We start from the raw sequence: 27,456 nt of genomic DNA on the forward strand, positions 1-27,456 counted from the left end.
TTTATACTATACTAGCTTTTTGCCCGCAGCTTCGCCCGCGTCGAGGTCAGTTATATCGCGTTTCCAAGAGAACTCTTCAAAAGTCCGGGATAAAAACTATTCTATGTTCTTTCTCAAGATCGACTCTATCTCTGTTCCAAATTTAAATAAAATCCGTTCAGTGGTTTAGACGTGAAAGCGTAACACACAGACAGACAGACAGACAGAGTTACTTTCGCATTTATAATATTAATAGGGATTGATTGTACTCGATGTTACGATGTACCTGGTACCTAAGTAAATGTAACTGTTGCTATGTTCGGCCTCATTACGTGATGATTGCGAACTATTGACCAGGGGATCAAGCAAAAACGAATGAGCGAGGGAGATGGCGCATTTACAGTGTAGAGCGGCATCTCTTTTCCTCAACTATCATCATGGAGGTAGGCCCCCAGTCCGGTAGGTCAGTTCAAAAGCCTACACACGAACTAATTGTAGTAATCAAAATAATGTTTACTGTTACCGCGTAACAATGGCGATTGTTCGTCACGAGCCGACCGCTTACATTTTATATACGATTATATTTTTATAAACATGTTATTTCGGCAACAATTTGTACTCTCTTATATGTCATTATCTAAACAAATGTGAGAAATTCGTTCAATAAGCAATTTGTAACTATAGTTTCGAGTCACTTACAACTCTTCAGAAATCAGTTTACCTACGCGAAAAATTGAAAACTTGAGCTTTAAGTCTTAATATAATCTCTAATTAATTACTCACCAAACAAAAGCATCTTAAATTCTTAGAATTGTCCTTATCTGAACAAAAATGACTTTTGTAGGAAAAATGTTTTTCCCTTTGTATATAGAATATGAATAATCTTGTATCTAAAACAAAGTAAATGGATGCACAGTTATCATAGAAAAATATTGAAATGTTATGCTGAAGTATTAATTAAGACATCATAACGGCACAATTATTGACAAAACAAAACCTACGTACGCAACATATCGGGGCGTGATGAAATAAAAACAAAAAACAGAGAAAATCATCATGCACGAAGTTATTGTTCAACCAATTTACGACTTGAAAGAAAAATATTTTGTTTTGAGTGGAGCAGATATGACATGTCCGCATGTCCCGCGGTGAGTCACGGTCTCACCGCATTCTAACGTTTTTCATTGTTATCAATATAATAATATTTAATAAACAAAACACTATTTAATCAGTTACCACTTGTTAGACACAGTTTTGAGTCACATTTTCTGAGACATTAAAGGTTTATAGTAATGCGCTAAAGTGGTTCTAGCGTGAAATTAACATGCAAGCTTGATCAAAGCTTCACACGTTTTTCTCTTTAAATACTGATACTTTTAAAACGGTATAGACTAATTGTAGGGTTACTTTAAGTTTCGATTCACTAGTTCAAGAGTTCTCGACCTGCTATCGACTTGCTTCTGCTGCTAGCATGTTAAACAGAAGGAAATTCTATATCTTAGAAGATTCAGAATTTTCGCAAGAGTTCAGTCTTCTCGGCTGTCTTAGGTGTCATCAATTTAGTTGGCTGTAGGTGGAATTTATTATTGAGAATCGACCATTTCAGTTTATATTGAAGTAATTTAATCATTTTCATGCCCGGCTTAAAATTTAAATTATTATTTATAAATGAAGTATCTTGCAAGCCCTACACTATGAGATAATCACGTAATCTAGTGATACGGTCCGCATGTGTTCACACGTGATGCTACTTTGTTGCAGTGTAAACTGAAATCAGAACGACATTCAAGCAAAATAATTAACAACTACTATATCCTAGAAGTTTAATTGTAAGAAATTATTTCTTATCTATCAAAATTTGATTCTGTAAGTAAACAACGAAGTATGAAAACAACCCGCAATCAACACATTTCGTAGGGCATCGGAAATGGCAAAACGCTTACTCAAAAGCGTAGCTTCAAAGCTGGGTTGTTGCTGGGTTGTTTGGCAAAGGTTTCAATCATTAGTGTTTAAAACACGTTTGATGTAATTTTATTGTACACTTGACAGCTTTGTTTCAAGAACCAAACTATTAAAACTCGTTGAGACTGGCAAACATCGTATCTATATCTGTAACAAGTCTGTCATCTGTATCTGTTATAAAATTATACGCATTTTCGTATTGTCGGCAAAAACAAATGCTAGAATATTAAGCAGTGATAAATTGCTAATTTATAAAGTCAAAGATGATATCTGCGCTGCCTACGTATAGCTACGTACGTCGCTTATAGTCGATCGTCATTTGTTTCACATCACAACATCACTCAGATAACATACATTATTTTCCTATCACACAGCACATGCTAACGATTGTCTCGAACAATGTCATATGATAAAGGTTTAAACAGTATTCTAGTTAATAATGTTGTAGTCATATCTAGATCTGATCATGCACGAACTAGAAGACCGATATGGAAAGTTTTGATAACAATAATTAGGTACAACAATTGTTTACAAGTTAAGTCGTCACTTGAATCAACTCTGAATCGTTTCTATAATACAAAGGTCGATTGAAAATATCTTGTAAACATTTATTAATAGTCAGTATCATTATTTCAATGTCGAATGCAAAGATCAATATCGTTTCGATGTCTGTCCTGTCTTAGGTTAAGTTCTTTACCTAACCATTGCGTCCAAAACGGTTGCACTTTAGCTGTCTAGATAATACAATGATGTATTTGTACATAAAGATCGGAGTTACGATACATAAAAATACATCTTCAGGAATGTTTACGTTTCATCTCGACACCGACGGGCTGTGATGATTCTATCACCGTCTAAGCTATGACCGATAAAAAGGCAAACATATGTCAGCGACGATCTCCCATCGATCGTCGAGTGATTGATACTTCAATTGTTTATAAATGACGCCTTACACCGGGCCGTTACATCGCTGCATCGGTACTAGATACAAGTACTTGTGACATAATCAACTTTATTACGATAGGAAGTATTGACATTCGCGTAGAGTCGCTCTCCCACTGCACTGTTATCTAAAAGAATACTATAATAAGATCACTTTCTGTGACAGCGTCAGTCATGTCTGTGTTTTGATAGTGGTTTCTTTGTGTTTCGTGGTCGAGGGCTAATTATAGCAGTGGAATATGATTGAGTAGACTCAGTGCGTGTTCAGCGAATTAATAATGGGGTGAGCATATTAAAGTTCATGTGTTTAAGTGCGCTGCCTTTATTTGCGTGAGACGGTGTGAATGCAAATTACTTTATCGTTTACGTGATTGTAAGGTTATTGAAGTGAACAACAAGCAGCATGTGTTGTACCGTCTTTTGGGTCATATTTAGTTCGGAATGTCATTTATTTAGAACAAAGATGTGATTTCCCTGTATGACGCGGTAGTTGGTATGGACGGCGGGCGACGCAGACGCACATTGCATTTGCAATTATGATAGGTACACATAATTCGGGAAATAATATTATTGCGTAGGATTTTTAACGAATTTCATTGTTTTATTTGATGATACAATTTTTTGGGGTTGCGTAAACTAGGAGCTGTTTAATCTTATTTGTTTTACTGATACACGGACGAATCTAATTATGTTTAAATCAGATACTGTATTCTTGTATTTTTCTCACAGTGCCTCACTTAGACATAATCGCTGCACGAAATCTAACATAATGCAGAAGCAAGAGGGGTTTTGATTACACATCACAGTTTACAAGTCATCTCATTTAACAGTGAATTAAAGGACATCAGTGTTTGTGAGGCATACTAGGAATAAGACATTTAAAAGTGTTTTGTTTTAAAATGTGAGAAAAACGAAGTGAATTAATGTTCTAATGCGCGCGGTTTACCTACTACTTTACGGTATGGACAGGTAAACTTCTTGGTTGGCGAAAAAGACCTATTTAAAGAATGTTTCGATTTATCTTGATTTAAGTCAAAACCTGCGTCAAAACTATAAAAATCATACAAACGGCCATCTTTATCGTTACCACAATATGTGCGTAAATAAAGGGTCATAAAGCCGCAGTATCTGCTTAAATATTACGCTGTTCTTGCAAACATAAATTATACCTAATGTATAAGATATACTGTATATATTTATTTTTATAAGAGTAACTTATAGAGTTTTTTTTGCCAATTATACAACATAGGTGTGACATTTTGGAACCGTGTACCTAGAGCCCATACTGTAACGTTTAAAAGTGCTTTAAATAAGTTTTAAAATCCGATTACTTAGAATTGCTTTCAAGTGTGAAGCTATATCTCTCCATTGTCATCTTTTAAATATTGAGTGTATTTTTTGCGACGATTTAAAATATCAATTTCTTATTACAATAATGTGGCCTACATTCTTCAATCTCTCTCTATTCTATTTTCATTTTATGTCATGAAATGTCGGAGGCAGCATAAGCATTCGACGTTGATTCAACCTTTATTCGGTCCTAACACTGAATTACATGAAATACTATTAATTAAGACAAAGTTAGGTCATATTAAGTATTGTAAAGTAAGAAGAATAAGTTTTCAGTGTTATTAAGGTGTGTGTTCGCTTCCAGAGGCGCTCGGTCGGCGCGCGCGGCGGCGGGTGCGGGCGCGGCTTGCTGGGGCGACCGGCGCGCGCGCAACATGTTCTCGAGCATCAAGGGCTTCTGGAAGGTGTGCCGCTATGGCGACCTCTACATGGTATGTTCTCCTAAAACTCTATCAATATCAGCCGGTTGATTGACGCATCGCTAAGGGTTGTCTGTCTTTTTCTAAATTCCTATTTGACAATAGAAATGCCATTAATTGGTTGTGTTATTATTTTCGTTCTTGAATAAGGTTTTTCAATATAATAAATAATAAACTTTTCATAAAATGTTAATCAATCTTGTCGACCATTAAATGGATGGTAAAAGACTATAAATATATAAATATATATATACGCACATAAAATTATATAATAATTGTTATTTTCTCGGAATATCACAGCGCTGCATACCGCGCGTATCTTCGCAACAGATCCCGCATAGCTGTCAATTAAACGTCTGTATATAACAATTATCATTTTTCCGTCAAATGTTTATCATGATACAGTTAACAGTTCCTTTAGGTAAGGTCTGTCCTTCTGCCCAGGGTCCTCTGGTATCGAAAGTATCAAGTCGCGATGTCGGCGCATCTCGATATCCTTTCAAATCATTCTAGTTTCATTTCAGTCCGTGTCAAGGGCAAGGTGAAGCCAATACATATATTTGAAAACAAAGAATTTAGCAATACAATAGCGATTCGATGTCGCAACGGCAGTCGTAAAAGGCAATTAAATAATTCAAACGCCCACCGACATTCGTAATTCCGCGCGATTTCACTTAACCGTTTGGTAATTTTTACGTTCGACGTTAAGTGACATTAACGTAATTGTGCATTTAGCGATTGTGGAATGCGAAAGGACGTGGAAACCCGAAACATGATAAGGAATTGAATTAAAGCAATTTAAAGTGGAAATGATGCAATGGAAACGAAAACCATTTACAAATTTCCCAAAATTCGTTAAGCGCCTTCTAACCAACAAACGAGGTATCGATTACAATTATCATAGGTACGTTATTAGTCATCAATAATAATGAATGAGTTTTCCCAGTGCGGTGATAACCACTAATGATACTGGTGGCAGGAGGTTGTTTAGTAGCGGCCACATGACACTGATAACCGTTGCATATTTGCACAGGCGATTTTTTATTGTGATCTTATTTGTACATTATTCAGGAAATATCAGTGTCAAGTAAGCTGACGAAATTTTACCATTTACTGACATCAAAATAAGGTTCATGATCATATCCATATACGACTATACAGTAAAAAATTATCACTATGATTTTGACCTACTTTACGAAATTTTAATTTTAATATTGTTACGGAAAACCGGTCAAAATTGCATTCAAAATTACTAGCGAGATGTGATGAGATAATCTCAGATCAATTTCGGATAGAAGTACCAGGGTAGCATAAACGAGAAATAGTTCGCGGTTACGAATAGAACATTAGATCGGCGACCTACGTGTGACGTAGCTACGGCATATCAATAGTGTAGCTCACGAGACTTGCACGATCCTTTATTTAGAAAAACTAGTTTAGAACAAGTTCTAGAAATAACCAAATCTTCATACCTAAACAATTTATTTCAAGTGATAAGACAAAATACTAACATTTATCTAATCTCTTTAATTTTATGACTTCCTGTATCATTAATTATAAGGATTGCAATTTGCCAAATTCGGTACAAATACCATTTTTTTATGTTTAAATAAAACCGGTGGGTTTTCTTCAATGTTCGAGAAAACTGGATCAGTGCAGGATTTTCGATAAACATGCAACATGTCATTTTGTTTCGTTTGTATCTCAAACAAACAACGTAATCTCCATTTCAGTACGATATGATAACTAAACATGTTTTTTCTTATTGTTATGCATTCTGACACGGATAAGAAGCATATATTAACGTGCAGTCTGGAACAAAAGTCTTTAAGCACTGTCACATTTGACACCAGACAAAATAACACATTAAAATGTAATAAGTGAGTATTGAGGCAAAGAAACAAAAGAAGCTGAAATACCTATTGAAAACTTGTTCAACACTATTATAGAGATAGCTGAATATTTCTGTCAGTTTTTTTAATCAGATTTTTATGCTGTCCGCAAGCAACTCTACTATATAGTTAACAAAGAGTTTTTATGCTGACGACATTTTTTTCTAGACATTTGTCATTAGTCGTCCATACAAGACCTTGATCCTTTAAAAGTTCAGACAAACCAGTTACACGTCGTATTCTTGTTACTTAATGATCTAATTGATTTGTACTCACTCGTGACATTCAAATATACAAGACGATCTTTAAATAAAATTAACTTTTATTTCGATTTGCGTTCAATTAACATACCTGCGTGTTTTAGCTGCCTAAAGTTTGTATTGCGCAATTCTGTACAATTTTGTAACTTTTTTCAAGTAATGCAGTTGCAAGCCTACATTAAGTTAAACCTGTATGTAACTTAAAAAACAGTATGCATATTGCTTCAATAGCAGTATCAAAAAGCGTTACATAAGAGTTCGGCATTGAGCTGCGCAGGCGCAGGCGGTCAGACGGCGACCGTTCAAGTTCAATACCGCGGCAACAACGGCCGCCGACAATGACACAGGAGCACCGAATTACACGATCATTATACACATAGTTAACTATAGGTAGTTAACTAACTGTAGATATAGTCATGTCGTTATACTCAAATACTTGTCTGTTGCTCTACTGAGCATAAAAAATGTTACATTAAAACTAATCTACTTCCATTTGCATGTTAAAGTGCACTCCAAAATTCGTTGCTTTAAGTAAGTAGTGAAATTTTTTAAATGGATGATAACAAGAAAGTTTAAATTTTAAGTCGGTAAAATGGTCAATTGTTTAAGAGATCTGATGAAAATTAATAAACTTGTTTTTCAGAACGCGTTTGTATATTTGTAGAAAAGAGAGATTTAAAATATGACCGGAGTCATTTAGTCACGAATGCAAATGGCAAATGGGGTTCATGTTTCAGATAATCTAGTTATAATGCAAAAAAGCATACGGTTGAATAGAGTAACTTCCTTTTTTTAGAAAAAAAAGTACAATACAGTAATCACCATTATTTTAAAACATTGGTCAACCAGTGTATATGAAATCAAGTCGCGACGAAGGTAAATATTAAACCGAGGTGATTAATCCTGTTCGTTACTGCTGTGACGGAAGAGGAAGGAAACTACACATTTCTGCAACAACACGCCGTGAGATAAATTCGTATCGAATTGCTGTTAATGTTTGCAAACGTAATAAATGTTGAGAAAATGTTTTGATTGCCACAAATGTCAAAGTTAAAATCACAGCGGAAGTGCTTTCGTACAGGCCACTTCCCATAGCAATATTTTATAAAGTCAGTTTTTCTTAAAATTAAAACCCGAATGGTCGGTATCTTTTATTTGTAATGAAAGTGGAGGCATAGTGCCTACAGAAGTATATTATTAAGAAATTGCAACAATGCACGAAAAGTTGACATTTTAGTAAAATTGATAACACAAAGCAAGTTACAAAAGATTCAAAATCTAATATTAAAACTATGATTACAATCGGCAACAATTATGACCGTTTTATTTTAATTATAGCTAAATTACAAAAAAAAATATTGTTCGCGTCATTGATATTTTGGCTCTCATTGATAATTAAATAATATGTACTATAGGTATACCTGTTTCAAATATTGCCAGATGTTTCTAAAACACCAGTTCATACCGGTGTTTTTGCTAATACATTATTCATGCGAAGCAAAATTGTATTAATTAATTCGCATGCTAAACTCTTTAGGTTAGGCATGAACAAAAAGTATTTGTAAGTCGCTGACCTGTCCGTAAATAATGAAAAAAAAGGATTTATTATCATTTTATTTATTTATTCAATAGCCACGCATGAAAACTAGATAAAAAATAAACGAATTATTTTTTCATTCGTAGTTTTCCCAAGCTAGGGTCTAAAGTTTTCAATTATAAATACCAATTTCAACATGAAGCGAATAAGCCTATCTGATATCAACAAACCGTTTTCAAAACGCTACCATAGACAGGCTACCTGTCAAAACTTTAGTATTATGACTTGAGAACTTACTGTCAACGTATTATTTACAAAAAGCTTTTTCTGAGCTGAAAATGCGAAGAAGAAAACTAAAGCTCTCATCGTTCAGTTTCAAATAACAATAGCTTTTAAAGAGTGATCGATAAAGCTCGCAATTAGTTCACGAGTACCAGGCGCACATAAGCTTCCAAGAAGTAGAGCTCGCAGTGAAGGCGACACACTCGGCACGGTCAAGGTTGCCTACATGCGGGCTACTACGCTACCTTCGTACGGAATATTGTTCGCTCACATCCTTCCTATGTTTAACTCGATGCACGAATGGTATTGGATTATAAGCAAGTACATTTCATTCACTTTTTGTGTAGCTATATTCTACTTAAAATCAAAATTAAATGAAATATTCTCTGCAGTTTTAAAATAAATACTGTATCATAGGGAAAGTACATATATTGCTCCATTTGTAAGCTAATCTAACTAACTTCTTACGTAACTTTCAATGCAACTTAACGAAATACAGGTCTTTAGAAAATTCAAGATAAGCCAACTAGAAGGAAATAGCGTTTCTAGAATAATCGTTTATACCGTGAAAATGTCACCCGTTTAAGCCGCAGGTAGAGCCGGCCTCCATGGCCTTACGTTCACTCCGATACCTAATGGGAGTGATATTGAACTGTAATTACTGGAAGAGACTACATATTACATATGTGTAGAGTGTAAAATAAGGACAGAATTTATTAAGTATCATTTACCTAAACCATGCGTCGTTTAAAGAACCTAAATCAGGAAATATGTTTTCAATTAATGAAACTGATGATGATGAACTTTCCTCAACACTTGATGCAAAGATGCGATTTGTTAAGCTCTTTAGTTCCTTATGTTAACTTAATTGCTGAATCGTTATAGGATACAATTACACAATCTCAATTAAGAAAGGGCGACTCTACTTTTTTTTCTTGTACCGCTTTTTTTATTCCTAAAACTTGTTTATGTAATTATTGGCATTTCCATATCGGCTCTATGCCATGATAGTTGATCGTAAATAATATAAATGTATCGGCGTCGCCCGCAGCGGGCAGTGCATACGCAGCCTATCGTACCAATAACAAGTGGAATGTACTCAGACATAGACAAGTATTTCGATTCCATCGGCGTTTCTCTTACTGTAAGTATACTCATTGGAAAAAAAAATATCCGGTGTATCACATTAGGGCCGTTTTTAATATCCTATCTGTCGATTTGAAACTATAAAAAATATTATGTGGAATATAAATCCTTCGATAGATAGAATACTAGAAACGGGTGTAATTCACAAGTTGTGCAATACGATTCATCTCATCCAGTAATAATGTGTAGACTTTAATTTTTTAATAACGGTAAGCTCTTGAAGAACTTGCTAGGTAGCGTTTTCTAATACATTGACAAGTACAAGATTTCGATTTCAGTATTTTTAATTACGTGAATATCACAAATATAAAACGATTGCGGTTGATTTATTTATTTCGCGTTATTCGCATCATAATTAGGGTCCGTCCACACACAGATAATGGTCGTTATCACAATCATAAGAACCATTCGCTTGTAATATTGTTCCGGTAGTTGACTGTCATTTATGGACCACTTACACGCATGTCAAGTCATTGTAATGTGCTTTGACGTTTTGCACGGAACAAAAACTCACCACCATTTTGTTGCGAAATATGTAAAACAAAAAAGAAAATTGTGTAATTTGAAGCATTAGGGTACGACGATTAACAACTGGGATTTTCAACTTCTAAGTAGCGGGTTCAAAGATCGAGTGAATGTCAACTTAACTGTCAGAGTAGGTTTGACTATTATCATTAGAGAATATGTTCGTAACGTAGTGATTAAATATATTAAAAGATTAAACATTTATGATTTGGTGTCTCAAACATCTTTACTCGTTATTAGTTCAAAATTGAATTTCCAACAACAGAAGCAAGAGTAAATAAAACAAATTAATTACGTAACAGCAGTAAAAGCAATCAAACATCATTAAAACAGACAACTACAGGTATAAAATCATTAACTAGATCACCTAATTGGTGGATGTAAAAACAAGACGTCAAACAATAGGAAATGTCTGGACTGTGATTGTATGTGTATGACGGGTGCAGAGATTGGTTGACAATTGTTAATTAATGAGTGTAATGGTTACGATGAGACAGCACATACGAGCTGCCGGGGCACGTGCCCGCTACGCTGGGGTAATTTTCCTTGCTTCGCACGTTTTCAGATAAGCATCGGTGTTGACAATTACAGACCGCGGCTCGTCACCGGCGTTTGGCAAAAACGCTACATCGAAAAACATCTCGTTTTTTCATAGACTTTAAATACAACTTCATTTTAATAATTGCAAATCTTATATTCTGTACTCAATATTTATGCTAATCAAAGCTCATTTTGAGGTTTGTTTACATGAAGTCTTTGGGTAACCATGTCCATTTAGCAACTTGACTTTGCTGTTATTGCATGCAGGAGCACGCATAATGCGCCATCATCGATGTCTCGATGCCAACAGCTATCCGCGGGATGCAAGCTTGTTACCCATTCGGGGTCAACAGACCTCGAGGCCTAATAATATTACAATGTACTATAATCAAACGCACGACGAACTTCACGTCGATGACCTTTCGAGGTCACTATCAGAAATTTCACAAAATTCATTAATTCTTATTGTCAATATGACGGCAACAAAAACAGATTATTACTGTTATTACACGGTTGTGAACACGCTAACTATGCGTTATGAGTGAGGTTTTAATTTGATACTATTACCATGTAACGATAAGTCTAACAGTGATAAGTGACATTGTTAAGTATAGCTGTTACTGCAACTGTGACTTGCAACTTGACTTGTTAATAAGCTGCCATACATATAAAGTGGACTTTGATTATAATTAAGAATCTAAAAAAAGCCGGTCTATTTCTGACATCAAGTCAACTGTGTTTGATTTTTATTTTACCAGGAGTTTATGATTTGCAGGTGCTGGCGGCCCTCGCCGCGCAGTCTATCAACATCTCGGTGGGCTTCTGCCAGGGGTTCTCAGCAGTGCTGCTGCCCCAGTACACACATGAACACCCCACGATATCTTTTGAACAGAGCTCATGGATCGGTAAGTGGTTTTTGTCGGTATTTTGAAGTTGAACTGATATTAGATTCACCAAGTGAATGTAGCTATGACGTGATATCGGTACGCGATATTTCTTGAAATATTTTGCAACCCAATCCATGTCAAAGAGCGATATTTTTATTTTCACACAAATATGCAATGACGTCCCAATCCTTGACGTCTAAATTTTTTGCTAAAACATTGTATACAAAAAGAAAGCGAAATCATAGGCCAAAGCCGCGCTGAATGGTACGTGCTAATAGCAATGTTTACGTTTTATTTCGGGATCGGCGGACGATGCCAAGGCACCCTGCAACACGTGAGTTCAGCTCAATGGCCACGCTAAAAATAATGCTTTGTCATAAGAACACGTTGCGATGAAAGTGATTTCATATATCCAATGCCTTTGTAGCACCCACAACGAATTGCGGGAAACATGTAACACAATCTAGCTGTATGCTCGTCTTAAAACAACCCTAAAGTGATAAATCCATGTAGACATTATGACTAAACAAAGGAATAATAAAAAATGTCTGGAATAATATCACAAATACAGAAGTCTTGATATTTACACGAATAAAGCAATAAAACAATACATATTGTTGACATCGTTGAATAAATATTTGCCGTCGACATCAACGTATGTGCAAACGAGATAGGCAGAGCACACAGTGGAACACATCATTTGTACTAGGAGATAAGTGACACGAGGAGGGTTACCGACCATAAGCCCGGGACCTTATTGCAGGGCACGCACACTGAGAGGGCACGGGAGTTATGATTATGATCCGTTTAAGGCGGAGGATGACGAGATAAGGGAAACTTGGTAAACCCCTAACTTAGGGGTTTTGAGATAGGATAGTTTATTTTAGTTTGTCAGCAAGGTTGACCAAAGATTATTAAAGTACAAAGTGTTTAAGGTTCGTTATTACAGGAAAGTATATGATATAACGAATTAAATCTTCGTTTTTGCCTGAAACAATATCTTTAACAGAATAATTATTCTTTTCAGCGAGTTTGGGAGTTATATCAAACCCCATCGGCGCCCTACTGGGCGGCATGATGGTGGACGCGGTTGGGAGACGACTCCTGCTGCAGTCCATAGTCCTACCCAACCTCGTGGGCTGGCTCGTCATTGCGTTCTCCGAAACTTACATCTTCCTTTGTATAGGAAGGTTTATTACTGGATTTACTATCGGTAAGTTATACAAAAGATAATCGCAACACCTGCAAAATGTTACCAGACACCAGGATGTATTTAGACTACTAAAAAGGAATCTTAGATGTATCGTTTTCGGACCAACAATCAGATTTATGGACGATGACTAATAAATTGAAAACCAAACAAACAATAGCCGTTACCGATGTTCACAGTTTGATAGCCGTATCTAATTTGTGAATCGTTTCGATTGCAGGTATGTCAACAGTTTCCTACATATACGTGGCGGAGATTACAACGCCGGAGAAGCGAGGCGTGCTGAGCGCGCTAGGACCTGGTCTAGTCTCTACTGGAATCTTCATCGTCTACTCACTGGGAGCCTTCATACACTGGAGGAAAGTAGCAGCGATCTGCGCAGGAGTGTCACTTTTAACACCGTTCCTAATGTACTTCGTTCCTGAGTCTCCTCTCTGGCTCGCCTCAAAAGGACAAATGAAAGAAGCTTACAACGCCATGTTTTGGCTTCGTCAAAACAACAGCACAGCCCAGCAGGAACTCATGGAGTTTACTAAGGACAGGAAAGCTGGAGAAACGATGACTTTCTCACAGAAGATGAGCCTTTTCAAGAGAAGAAGCGTTGTCAAGCCTTTTGCTCTGCTCATAATCTTCTTTATTTTCCAAGAAATGTCTGGAATTTACGTTATTCTGTATTATGCTGTCGACTTCTTCAAATCAGTGGGAACCAGTGTGAACGAATTCACAGCATCGATTATTGTGGGTGGAGTTCGAGTATTCATGGGTGCCGTGGGCGCCTGCCTCATCAACAGCTTTAGAAGAAAAACGTTAGCAGCCACGTCAGGGCTGTTACTGGGCATCGCTATGCTGGGCGCTGCGGTCTGTGACTCGTTAAATGGACCTCCGCTAGTGAAGCTGGCCTGCGTGTTACTGCACGTGTCCTTCAGTATGGTGGGCTTCCTGCAGCTGCCCTGGATCATGTCCGGGGAGCTGTACCCGCAGGACATCCGGGGAGTGATGTCGGGTGCGACCTCGTGCTGTGCATACGTGCTCATTTTCTTTAACATTAAGACTTACCCGCAGTTAGAGAACTTGGTGACTAGTAACGGTACGCTGTACCTGTTCGGAGGCTGTGCGCTCTTAGGAGCGGCCTATTGTTACTTTTTCCTTCCAGAGACAAAAGGGAAAACTTTGACTGAAATAATGAAGCAGTTCGACGAGGAAAAGAAGGAGTTCGACCCGGAGGTGGGCTACACGAAGGAGAAGGCGAGCAGCAGCGACGGCAAGCCGGTGCAGCGGCGGCACAGCGCCGGCGCCGCCGTGTCGCTCGACAAGAACTAGACCACTACTTGTAGTTATTAAACACTTAGCTACCAATGAATTGTATAGTTAACTATTTTTAATATTATTTTTATTGTTTGTGAAGTTTTGTGATCAGTATTAATTAGGATGATTTTTTAACGTTTCGATGATGTTACATTCCATTAGTGTTAGGATATTGTAAAGGTGACGACTAAGTATAAAGGTTTGCCTAGTTTTATGTACAAATTGGTGTAACGCAACAAGGCACTGATGTGATTTATAAACTACAATTTTTATACATTGCAAGTAGATCGATAAATTTATAAGGTTTGTTATAACTGCAATAAGCATTACTATTTATTCCTCATAGATAGCTGTATCAAATAATATTTAAAGTGTGAAGTATACAGGGTGCATGAATTTAATAAGTATAATAAACAGATGGGTGACCTTAAATATGAAAGATAAACGCTGTGATGGACGAGTGAATAAAGGAGTGAGATATTTACAATGTTTGTTTCATTTCAATAGCGGTGTTGACCCAGTACAAGATAAGATTATACGATATCATGAGGTCAACGATCAATTAATAGCTCTTAAAACAACTGAGAAAGTATTGCAGAACCAACTCCTTAGGTACCTACCTCTTTATTAACAATTAACTTTATTATTGCAATATTTATCGAGTGCAAATTGATATTTATCCAATTATTTTATTGGATTACCTATTTATTAATATGGGAGTGCAGATTTTATACGAAATACAATGTACTTACATCAGTAATTGTCAAAAAAATATGATTGGGTATAAGAAAACAATGTGAATATTCACATTAGTGACAAAATATATGTATATTTTTCACTCTAGGATAAATATATGTATTTGATATTACGTTAGGTAAAAGCTCTTTACGTTCAGTAAATATTCAAAAATCATTTCACAACAGCTGAAACTTATTCGCAACGCCATCTATTCGTAGCAATCGTAAACAATCATAGACGTTCCGCGTCGAAGCCTTATAGATCACTTAGGGTTTACCTAGATGGCAGCACATTTATAAACAGTATTGGTAAATGAAAAGGTAAAAAATACTTTTAAGGTAGTGTTGTGATGTAATAAGATCAACCTGTAATACTGCTCCTCTCACAACTGGGTAAAACCTTCCTCCCATACAAGCATTGCAGGGTTATGACTCCAATATTTAGTACGAGGTTTTAGGAAATTCTTCATCAAGTATTTTTTGTATAAATTATGTTAATGACTTACCTAGACTGCGGTATCCCGTACTTGATGCCGACGCCGACTCGCGGCAGAGCCTTGATCACCTTCTTCACCGTAGCTTGGTCAGGGAACGCGAAAAATATTGATGCTGAAACATAGTAAGAAACAACTTATATATTAATTGTATAAGTACTAGTATTGCGAACATATACATGTTCGCTAGGAGAAAGGGTTTTCAGTAGTACCATATAAATGAGTTTTCTATAAGGGCTGGTTTGAAAACGTACTCTCCTTTTTGGAAATTATATATGACATTCTTTTTTTAATGAATTTCTATTAATGATTAAGGAGTAATCATAGTTTTGTCTAAACGAAAACATTATATTTCAGTATCTATGTCAACTATCGATGAAACTTATTTGTTAGGTACAAATAAACGTAACAAATATTTACTCTCTAACGTGAGTATTTGCTATTGTAAAAACGCCAGGAGTTTTACCTAGTTCAGAAATTGTTTTTTTTTTTTTCAGGAACCAGGTCATCAGCAAAATTATAACGATAAATAATTATTGCGAATGTGTTATGAGAATCGTACAACTGTGTGACTATACAATGTGAAGTATTGGGGGTCCACCATCATCAACCAATCTGTTTAGTTGTAGGGGCAAACCGTCCATACTACGGAAATGGGGAGTCATTCACACAATGCAACACTACTATTTCTAAAGGCAGTGCAGCAGTGGTCGGCAGTGTTAGGAAGGAAATAAGTTCATCTTGATAATTTAGTAAAGTAGTGTATATTACGACAAACTTATTTGTGCAGGTGACTAAAATAGGAACTAGCGTTCAGCCTTACTAATTCTATAGTCGTTCTAGTTATGACAGCGCTACTAGCGCCACATTAATAAGTTTGTCATACATCCTGTGGTATAGGTTAGTGGTATATGAGTGGTACTCACTTCTGCTTGCGAGGAACATCTCGATGGCGACATTCTGCAGCAGGTAGCGCCGAGAGAAGATGGCGCGGATCTCGCTGAAGTACCATTTGCCGTGAAGGTGCTCGCAGTACTTTAAGACCTGGAAGCAAGAAGAAAGATTTCGTTAGGAAATAGATAGGAAGAAAATAATTGTAAAGAGTTTTAAAAATTTCCTTTGCAAGAGCAACTCTATTCATCGTAGATTATATACGCGGACCAGGGGGAAAATACTTTTCTTTTCTATGCTGCGCCTTATTGCCTTACTATATCACAGTTAATAAATAGTCGGGCTGTATGTAAATCACTGTATGCATGATTTTATTGCATTTATTTTGCCTATAAGCTTATGTACAAATGATAAGTCGGAGAGCCACGCAATGCTACTTTCCAAATGTTCATTTCTTGCTTGAAGAAGTTCTAATTAAATAATTATTGCAGGAAACAGTCGAGAACATTACTGCATTTTATTAATAACTGCTTAAACCTGTCCGACAAACAAGCTCACAATTAAAACGCTCATTTAACATTAAGACATAAACATAAGTACATCGGTAGTAATAAACCCGGCCGAGAGATGGCGCTGCCAAACGAAAACGGTCGCGCGTCGTAAACGTGAGAACACGTCCGTCGTAAAAACTTCGTTAGTTTTAATTTATATGTACAATAATTGTGTAAATCAAGAGTGAGGACGACGGCTATATTGTTTTAATGTCTCTCAAATGGTCGATTTAAATAACGTCGCGTGGTCTCTACGACTTCTGTGTTATGTACTGATTTTAAATCGATTTATAGTATACAAATATATACAACTTGTTTAATTTAAAGTAGGTAAGTGCAAGCGTGTAGTTATCTGACTTCTCGGTTGCACTTTCAAGGCAGATATTCATTTTTGACTGTCACAGTGAGACTTCATGTTTAAAAAACAAAACGATTATCGAGTAATAAGAACATATTTTATTCCTTGATTCATTCCAGATCAAGTTTTAATATACGGTTTACATTTTAACGGGAGTACTTATAAATACACAAAAAATGTCCACCCCAAATAACAATCCCGTATCAATAATAAATAAAATAATAAATGCGGTCAACATCACATACATTGTTCTGAACCCAAAGTAAGTTGCTAAAGCACTTGTGTTATGGAATTCAGATACAACGAAGGTACCACAAACACCCAGACCCGAGACAATGTAGAAATGTAATTTTTTACATTGAACCGACCGGGGATCGAACCCGGGACCTCAGAGCTAGCGACACCTTGAAACCGGTGCGTACGCCACTCGACCACGGAGGTAGGATACGTATGTTTAAATATATAGCACAATTATACTTCTAGCCTTTAAAAATCAATAATAATGATTGATAACAAGCCAACCACTATTCTTATCCATTGTTGGCATAAAAAGCGCACTCATGAAAACTTTTGTATCACAACACCAGTCACATTTACCATACAGCGAGGTAACTGGGGGTCTACTATTATCTCTTACAGACTCTTACAGTTGAGGAAGCAAGATGCCACCATACGCCGTTTTGTATTCTACATCGCTTTTACGACTACAATTACACTTCGAGAGGTGTTGATGGTAGGCCCCACGCAGCACGCATGGGGTCGCTAATTGGCACACGAGATGGATTGGCGCACTGCACTACTCTGATTCCTACGGTGCAGGTTATGGGAGAGGGTTCCATTGTGTGATGAGAGCGCGACATGTGGCCCTAATGTGTCTGATTTCGTTTCTTTCGTTCACTCAAATATGTTTAATTTGATTTGATGAATATTTTGATTTATTGTTATTTTGACTATATAATTTTCAAAATGTAACATTCAGAGTAACACTACCTACTTAATATTTTATTCACCCTCCAAAATATTTTAAAGTATCAGTCATTTTTAGTTTCTAAAATAAGAAGAGTAATTTATTTAAACACCTGCTTATCGGATTATATAGTCATCTAATGTGTTTAAACAAAAAAAAATAGCGCATCCCTACTAATACTGTAAATGCAAAAGTAACTCTGTCTGTCTGTCTGCCTGTTACGCTTTCACGACTAAACCATTGAACTGATTTTAATGATATTTGGTACAGAGATAGAGTTGACCTTGAGGGCTTTTGAAGAGTTCTCTTGGAAACGTGATATAACCGACTTCGACGCGGGCGAAAAGCTGGTCGTTCATAAAACACAATAAAATCAATTTATACAAGTACAATAAACAAACAAACACTTTCCCCATCATCCCCGCAGTGATTACTCTCGTATAGAGCGCATGCAGCCCCTCGAGACGAGCCGAACTAATCACAACACCACTCACAATGGAACCCCGCCGATAATGTACTTGTTCACACTATTCATACCGACTGCCGAGTTTAAGTGTGTTGTGCTCAATATGGGGTAAACTACACTCACATTTGCAGTTTTTACAACTAGGAAAAAAAGTAAATTCCAATTCTTTATTTCGGTTTCCTTGTGTGCCACGATGACATGAGTATTAATTATTATTTTTCACTCTACAATTATAAAATTGTTTCAAACCTGTAGAAATCAAAGATACGTTTTATAATGACAAAATAGAGAAAAAACACTCAACAATGACTATTTGTATATTGTCATAGATTCCCCATAAAAGAGCCATAACAGTACCAGGGCAGCAGTGCGTGCAGAGGGCGGTGGGGTGTGTCCACTTCAATTGTAACACAATTTGTCAACCACCCCTCCAACATCGAATCGAACAAAGCTGTTACGACGTAAATAAACGTGTTTTGTTTTAAGAATGATTGTTTTAAAACATCCATTATTGTATTCAAGATGAATATCCTTTTTATTTTCTTTCAAGTGCTCTTGCAAGAGGCAAGAGCAAAATTTTAGTAGTAAACTTGGTAGTGGCAAATTTCAAGGAGGGCTTGAAAAACGCAGACGCATTAAATCTAGATCTGATTGATAAATGGTACTGAAGTTCTGTCAAATACATATTAACTACATTCACATGAGAAATGTCACCAAAGTCATAAAATGTTATCTCGAAGTCACCCTCGCAAATAACTCGAGATCGCTCAAATTATGGCCGCGGCGAGATCAAAACAATTAGTTGCAGATAGATCACGCCTGTGCGCCATAATCGTGTGAACATTACAGATGACACGATTTCTCATTTGCAAATCGCCTTATCATTAAGTATCCATTATTGTGGTTCGGGGCATTAGTTAACAAGCGCACAGTGTACTGAGAGATTGTTTAACACTGACCTAATCCGATAGTTATCAATAGTATTTCTTTGTAATATGTGAGTTGTATTGAGCATGCGGGTTTTAATTTTACATAACTGCCAAAATTGTCCCCATATAATAATTTGTAAAATAGTATACTGTTAGGATAGCATTAAGTTGAGGAGACTGAATGACCTGCATTATAAACTCACTTTGAATGCAATGATAGGTTTGTTAACAATAAATTGTCGGTACCTACACAAACTTATTTTTTATTCACAACAAAAACACAATTAGTTACATGTTCAATTTATTATTTCTATGTTATTGAATGGGAAGCTGTTGCGAGTATCCCAGTAATGGTGTGTATTCACGATACCAGGGCGACATGCGCCGAGGAAGCTGCGCCGAGCGAGGTGGGAAGCGGACACGTGTGGACACGTGATTTATACCATGTTATACCATTATGGGAGCATTAGGCGCAATGGGATATTAAATTATGGAGTATTAGAGACAGGGGTAAGACAATGGTTTTAGAAAAATATTTAACATTTAGAACGTTGATGATTGAATAAAGAAATACCCTTACACAAATACACATACACAAGGTAGATCACAAGATTGTCGCTGAAACCAAATAGCAAAGTCCGACTTTAAACAACAAATAGAAAACTGTCTATAAAAATCAGCGTGAGAATAATATCGAAACTAATTTAGTTTTCAATGGTATGTTTTTGACCAGGGGCTCAGTAGACAGCGGCCTGGGTTGGCGATGGTTATCGGGTCCCGTAAATAAGGCCCGGCGTGTGACAAGCGCGGCCATTAGGGCCAGCGGTGACGTGCCGCGACAAGACGCGAAAAAACGTCGCGCCCTAAGTACCGAGGGCAAAGAAACATTCAAACATGTAGCGAAACAATGATTGTAGCTTTTTTTAAGAACCTCAATTAAGTATTACAATTAGGTACATTGATAAAACAATAGCTAACACTTTGCAACAAATATTGAGGACAGTAATGATTATGATTTATAGTCTATAGAAATCGTTACAATGTTGCTCGGATTCAATGATTACAAAAAGTGTACGATCGTAAAACTGATAATCCGTAGCTACAGCACAGTAAATCAATTTAATTAAATCCTCTACCTAATTACGTATTTCTCAACATTGAAAGTGTTTTTTGTTAATTGCAGTCGGCAAACGCTATATACAAAATTTGAAATTGTATTTACTGTTACCAGTTTTTCTTTCTATTATCAAAACTGCAAATAAATTTATCCGTACAAGGATTTATAGACTTTTTCTATCCGTACCATAACAAGGTGCGTCAAAAGATAGTGTATGTAAATGTCACATCAGGACGCGCGGCGGGCAGTGTGTGCTGGCCCTTACCGGGAAAGGTGGCGAGCGCTGACAACGGCCTCCACCCAGCCCCTTATAAAGCACCAATTAACTATAAAAGGACATTTTTCAAGCATGTCGACTTAATTTAATTAGATATTGCTTTTATTGTATGCTAATCTTTACGTTAACTGACAAAAACCAGGCTTTATCGAGTATAAATATGAAATGGTCTTTCATTGCGGTTTTGTAGAGAGTCATATAATTTTCTTAATTAAAATAAATGGGCGCTGCGATGGTATAGATAATGAGCATAGTAATGCATTATTACGAAGTGCATTCTAAATCAAACCGCTCATAATGTAGATTAAAATGACCAGTTAACGGCGCAGAGTAATGGCGTTCTGGTGACTGTCTTAAATAATTGAATGAAGGAAATAATGGCAGATTTCACTAACTGTTATACCTACTGCTTTACTTGATAAAGAAATGAAATAAATATTTTTTTGATGCAATATAGTTCTGAAAACATAGTAATTTTGAATAAAATCATAAAAAGAAGACATTTTTACAGAATGAATTAAAAAAAAACCATGTAAACTGCGAGTCGGACTCGTGTCACTGAGGGTTCCGTATGAGGAAAAACAAACTTGCAATTAAAAATTGCCATTCATCGAATTTATGACCGCACCAAGTATTGCTTGAGCTCAATGTTATTAATTTACAACAAAATACTTTATCTGCGAAAAATTCAACTGTGTAGTTATTACGGCTCAGTCTGATGACAGACCTGACGGGGCTCTAGTCATAGGATTTCTGCTCATTCGGCTACGGAATCCTACTAACAATATATTTTTAACACTCTCTAGAATCTAGATGATTAGCAGACACTTATAAATAAATAAATTTATGATCTTAAGTAAAATAAAAATTGCGATTTTTTTTGCACAGACGTAACCTATCCATCGATTAACATTTCACATTTCAACAATTTACAAATAAGCCTGGCTACTGGCTTGACACAGTTTGTAGCAATTCCTTGAGAACGCTTTACTCTTTACATGTGTGATGTTTTAGTACAAATAGGAAAAGTTGTCCGAAGTGTACGATTCATGGGAACGTTATTTGTATTAAGGTTAAATGATATATTTATTTCATTAGTGCTCGGCTGTTTAAGCAGTTTTAATTATCTTTAATCCAATTAGCGGTTGTTACTGTTAATGGAAGTGCATGTTTCTAAATGTTAATGTTTTTAATCAATTTATGAGCAAACTTTAACTTTTAAAATCTGCCTCTTCTCTGAGATACAAGATAACATTTTTTTTCATTCCTTTACGAAAAGTAAATCGCGTAATACGTGCAAATTTAACCTTTCTACCCTAAAGAAAGAAATGTAGTTAGTTCTTCGCTACAATGTCGCAAAAGAGCCATAAAACTTAGTGATAAATAAGAAAAATAATATTTATAATTGCAGGAAACGTCAAATGTTTATAAATAAAAATTCTTTAACAATACCTCGTTGCACAAGTTGCACTTGCTATGAATAAAAAATTACAAAAAGTAGGTTCCAAGCGCAACGGAAATATACTTATAAATAGCATAACGTGACAATGCAGTGTCACGTAATACTATTAATAAGTGTGAAAAACGTGCTTTAAATTAAATATAATAGTTTTACAAACGCCGTAGGTGTGTAAAATAAAATTAAATATGTTTATAAACTCGAGGCGATTTGAAATTCAATTATGCGTTTTATTTTTAACTCTCCGTTTGTAGCTTGTTTAGAATTTCTAGTACCTTATTCATGATTATTTTATTTAGTTACAGTTTATAAAACAGAAATATATAACTTGGTAAAAATATCTCATATAGCAATAGTGCACGACCTGAATACCTTGACGAAGGTTGAGTACATTCATGACAAATGTTTTTTATCTTATAATTGTTTTTAACTGCAATCATTTAACAGTGAGTCCGTTGCAGATACGACGGGATATATTCCATGGATGCAAAAAGCAAGTTTTACCGAGACTTAATGGCGATTTATTCATAATAGTTTAATTATTGGCTTATTAAAGAATTGCATGCAAATGACGAAAAAGGCCCGTAGACCAAGGTAACCTATAGCTACACAAGCCGTCACTCCTCGTGTATGGACGCCGAAGGTCGGTGTTACCCTGTAGGTAATATTTATGTCGTGGGAGCACCCTCGGCGCATCGTTTCCACGAAGGAGGCCCGCCTCACCGCCCGGCTCAGCCGCCGTACCTTCGCCAGCGTATTCAAATTACACGTGAAAAACGATGTCGTTAACCATCCCGGTGACTTTCCTCCGATCGGAGATAACACTGATTTACTTATAGCTGAGTTTCGTAGATAATGAGTGCTGCTTATTAACGGTGATGGTCACTAGGATTTATTTTTCATTCGTTGTCATATGGTTTCCTCAAGTTCATAAAATTACGTAAATCTTTATATAATATAAGAGGCCAAAGGAACTAAATAAAACGCAATTTTAAAGAAATAGATAAAACAAAATGTATCCTAAAACTACACTACTATTACCTACTACTATTTGAACGACACTATTTTCGTAAAAGTTAAACGAAAATAGTGTCGTTCAAAATTTATCTGAAAAACATCTATTAATGAGTGACTTAGCATTCGACCCTTTGATCATTGTATGACAACACGAGCTGGTAATCTTATAGAGTAACAAGCGGAGGGCGTTGTTACAGGAATCAGTCGCGAGTTAGTTTTGTTTGGCGAGCCGCGGGCGTCGCGACGCGCCGCGAGGAAGTCCTAATTAAAACACCATACATCACGTGTGTGTTGCGCGAACAGCCACCTCTATTACTGATGCCGCTACTACAGTTCCTTTGAAATTACGAAATTTAATAATTATATTTTGTTATTGCAGTAGTTACTTTAATGTTAGCTTCTGTTTGTAGAGTCAACACTTTTTCTTGCGTCAATTTTGTTGAATTTGGTATCGAAATAAATTAAAAAGACAAACGCGACACAGTAACTTTAACTGTAATGAAATAAAAAGCTGACATGACTAAATCTTATATTAATCTTGTATTCCATGTAATTTTAACCAAAATGCTACACCAACCTTCTCATTTTTTACGAGAGTTTTCTAAAACTGAAATTATATATCGCTTCCTCGATCCCGGGGCACTTCCTCATAAAATCTCACTTTTTTCTCACCACCGGGGAGTAATCTCGTGGTAATCTCGGCGGCTCCTCGCCGCAGTTTGTCATCCCGAATGGTTAATAAATTCCCTGTCATCGCGTCTCCTAGCTTCACATACTATTTCTGGAGTTTTGCTTTTTTTAGCTCCTTTTTTTCTCTCTGCTTATACAATTCGTGAATAAATCTCTGGTCCTGCTTGTAGTGGAGGAAGAATTCGAATATTTATGTGTTTTAAATTCATTTGTTATATATGGTGTGTTTTATTCAACATAAGTAGTCGTGTCCTATTTCTTATTACAAAAACCTCTAAATCTAATTAAAATTAGATAAATTTGTTTTTTCAATAATTATTAATCGGCATGTTATTTATTTATTTTAATTATATTTCAATCTACAGTTTATTTTTGAGCATATATTGCGAGCTGAAGAAGAGATATTCCAAACAAAATGAGTCCTGGTATTTATTGCATGGTATCGAAAGCTATGCGCGGTCGATTTGATCGGCATCGCTATTATTCGCGCCGTGCTCTGGCGAAACAAAACAACATCGGCGTCGGTGTCTGGCTGTCAAAAGATCATCAGCTTCAGGCTAACCACAGTATGTTGGAGTCACATAAATCTAACCAGTCTCCTAATGCTGTTAATAGAATTTCAGAGGCAGTCACAGATCTCTGGTCAGACTTTTTGGACGTTTATTATGATTTTTAACGTCACTGCTCACTTTACACTGGTTGACGTTATTTAGATCGACGACAAAAGGCCAGTAGATATCCTTTCTATTTTGATGGTTATCTGCGTCATGACTTATGTTGTGTATTTCGTATTATCTTCCAGCATCCATAACGGAAAAGGATTAACAAAAATAACAACTTTCGCAAAAGTGTTTTGCAAAATTTATGAAACATTCATTGCTCATACTTCCCAAAATGACACATTCCCATTTCATCCCATTTGAAGTCTAAAACGTTCAATTCAATTTACTCGCTATTAAGAGCATAACAAAAATAAACCTCGCCGCCCACTGGATCGTAACAACAACGAACACAATTAGATGTGTCTCCAACGAGCGTCACGTTCGATTAGTGTTCGCGAGCGCGTAATTCGCGCCACGTGTGCGCGTGCGCAGGATACGAGCCATCTGCGCGTAGTTAGCGGCGCCACCGACGCTTCCGGATTACCGCGAATCTTCAATTATAAGACAAGTTTCATGTCTAGGAATCAGACTTTAATTTGAAATCGTCTGGCCAACTGACGCATCGCATTATGATGTCCAAAGATAACGGAATTGATGTTACTTATCTTTCTCCACTTAAATTGAGTAGACTCACATTAGAGGTTTATTTGAATTGGTTAACTTGATTAGGTAATGTAAAAACTACGTTTCCACATTTACAAGACTAATGAAAACGAAACAAGTATCTTAAGAACCGTCAAAGCAAATTAAATAGATAAAAAGCCGGCTTCTAACATAGCCTACCAAGCAATAAATAAAGCTTCCACCCATAGACAATCAACAACAAGTAGTCATAGATAAGAGCGCAGTAAAACGCGCGCTACGGCCGCGTTATCTGAGCGGCGCACGCGCACGCACCATAGACAAACCTTCTACAAATTTTACGTTTCGTTAACATAGAGTCGGACTGTTCGTGATAACGAGCTGCCTGGAGCTGACTACTGCGGGCTGGCTGCGTGCAGACGTAATGAGATTAAGGCTACGAGTCTTGTATCCAGTATACGGAATATTTTACGTATAAATCTAAGTTAAACCCAAAACTTGAAGATTGTACCTAATTAGTATCAATTATTTAAATGACACAAATTCCTTCTTTAAAATGCTTTTTACTTGAAGACAATTTTGGAGAACATCTTAATGACATCGGGCGGGCGCGCACAGAGCACGTTCGCAGAAACAATTCGTTAATGATACAAAACCGGCGCAGGAACAGCGACAAAACAAAGAGATCCGAATATTATCTCAAATCTTTATAATAATTACAAGAGACAAGTGTACGTCTCAATCCGGGGACGGAGCCGATCTCCACGCATGCTGAATCCAATTACCGAGGGCAGGCGACCGAAATATCTTTGCGTTCGAGAAAAATAATAATTAAAAAACACATCACTTGTTTTGTACAACCCTAACTTTTTGCTCAATAACTGAAACCAACTTTGGTCGTATGCAATAAGGTTGAATATCAAGAGCAGCGCGGAAAGTACTTTGTCCGTATGATTCCTCCATAGGTATCCCTAACTGGGCGGAGCGGCCCCCACTCTGCGCGCGCTGAAGGGTGGGACGAACGTCAGTCGCGCTCCAGCGGTGGGGGATGACAGATGTCTGTCTGTAAGCATCGTTCATATCTCAACACGATAGCGAATTCAATTCTCAATAAATAATAAGGTTCCGCCACCGAGCCGTTGGCTCTACAATGCTGTCTGTCAGTGTGTTTGTACACGAGTGGTGATAGAGCGGCGACGGAATGTAACGGGACACATCAACTGTTCGTATTAAATCGAGTGCCTTCACAAAACTAAGCATTTGATTTAGCCGTGTTAACTGACCGAATGCTGTTTGTCATTACGAAGGATATAAATTCAAGTCTTGAGTCGAGATGAGCGGCGCCTGCGCGCGGCCTCATGCTTATAACGTCTTCTTGTGTACACGATGAACTGTGACTGTCAAAACGTATCCGTACCTACGTGAGTCTGAAATATTCGATCGTGTGAATATGTTTATCAAACGAGAATTATCTTAAAGTTTCGTTATTTTGGAATTCCGAAATAGTTTTTAGTGATTAATGTTAGGAATAGTTTTAATGACCACAAGGATAATGTGAGACAATAATTCACGAGTTTTTCTAAAATAAAAAAGCTTTGGGAATGTAACGTGATTTATATTTGCACATTATTTTTAATTCTAACATTAAGACGATATTAAGATAGATACTAATCTGATGTGCAAATAATTATAAAAGTCTGACCAATGATAAATTGTATCAATAGATACAAGTTTCAGATGATGCCAATAAGTTTTTTCTTCTACAAGGACGTGTAAATTCCTGCGGAATTAATGATTATATTTTGAAAAATAAAATGATTGTTTAACTCACATTAGTTAGATTGTGCGACAAAAGAATACTGAAAGAAGACATAATTTTGTAATTAGGTGCTTCAGTTCTTACAAATCTTGATGTAACAAAACAAACGTATTTTAATGTAAACAGATCTATATAAATGTATGTAATAAATCTTTAAAATTAAACAAAGTAAATACGTAGCACGTATACGTGGTACGTTTCACT

At 36.5% G+C, this 27,456-nt stretch overlaps 2 protein-coding genes across 11 annotated transcripts in view; one reads left to right on the forward strand and one right to left on the reverse strand.

Moving 5' to 3' along the window:
• The window catches only part of LOC113502962 (facilitated trehalose transporter Tret1-2 homolog), a 51,467-nt gene extending 36,744 nt beyond the window's left edge, over nucleotides 1–14,723 (forward strand). For 2 of the 4 annotated variants that reach the window (XM_026884736.1, XM_026884739.1), the window contains 4 exons: nucleotides 4,538–4,664; nucleotides 11,610–11,739; nucleotides 12,749–12,934; nucleotides 13,152–14,723. In XM_026884736.1, coding sequence (XP_026740537.1) covers nucleotides 4,538–4,664; nucleotides 11,610–11,739; nucleotides 12,749–12,934; nucleotides 13,152–14,251 — 1,543 coding nt within the window. In that variant the 3' untranslated portion in view covers nucleotides 14,252–14,723. Of the gene's footprint in view, nucleotides 1–2,126; nucleotides 3,167–4,537; nucleotides 4,665–8,449; nucleotides 9,768–11,609; nucleotides 11,740–12,748; nucleotides 12,935–13,151 lie in introns of those variants that run through there. The other 2 variants (XM_026884737.1, XM_026884738.1) reach the window with 2 other exon arrangements.
• The window catches only part of LOC113502961 (neurobeachin), a 363,451-nt gene that overhangs the window by 49,260 nt on the left and 286,735 nt on the right, over nucleotides 1–27,456 (reverse strand). For all 7 annotated transcript variants that reach the window (XM_026884732.1, XM_026884730.1, XM_026884728.1 and 4 more), the window contains exons 39-40: nucleotides 16,394–16,511; nucleotides 15,480–15,582 (exon numbers count right to left, since the gene is read on the reverse strand). In XM_026884732.1, the coding sequence (XP_026740533.1) occupies nucleotides 15,480–15,582; nucleotides 16,394–16,511 (221 nt within the window). The remainder of the gene's footprint in view (nucleotides 1–15,479; nucleotides 15,583–16,393; nucleotides 16,512–27,456) is intronic.

This window comes from Trichoplusia ni, chromosome 18 (assembly GCF_003590095.1).
Source record: "Trichoplusia ni isolate ovarian cell line Hi5 chromosome 18, tn1, whole genome shotgun sequence".
NCBI lineage: Eukaryota > Metazoa > Arthropoda > Insecta > Lepidoptera > Noctuidae > Trichoplusia > Trichoplusia ni.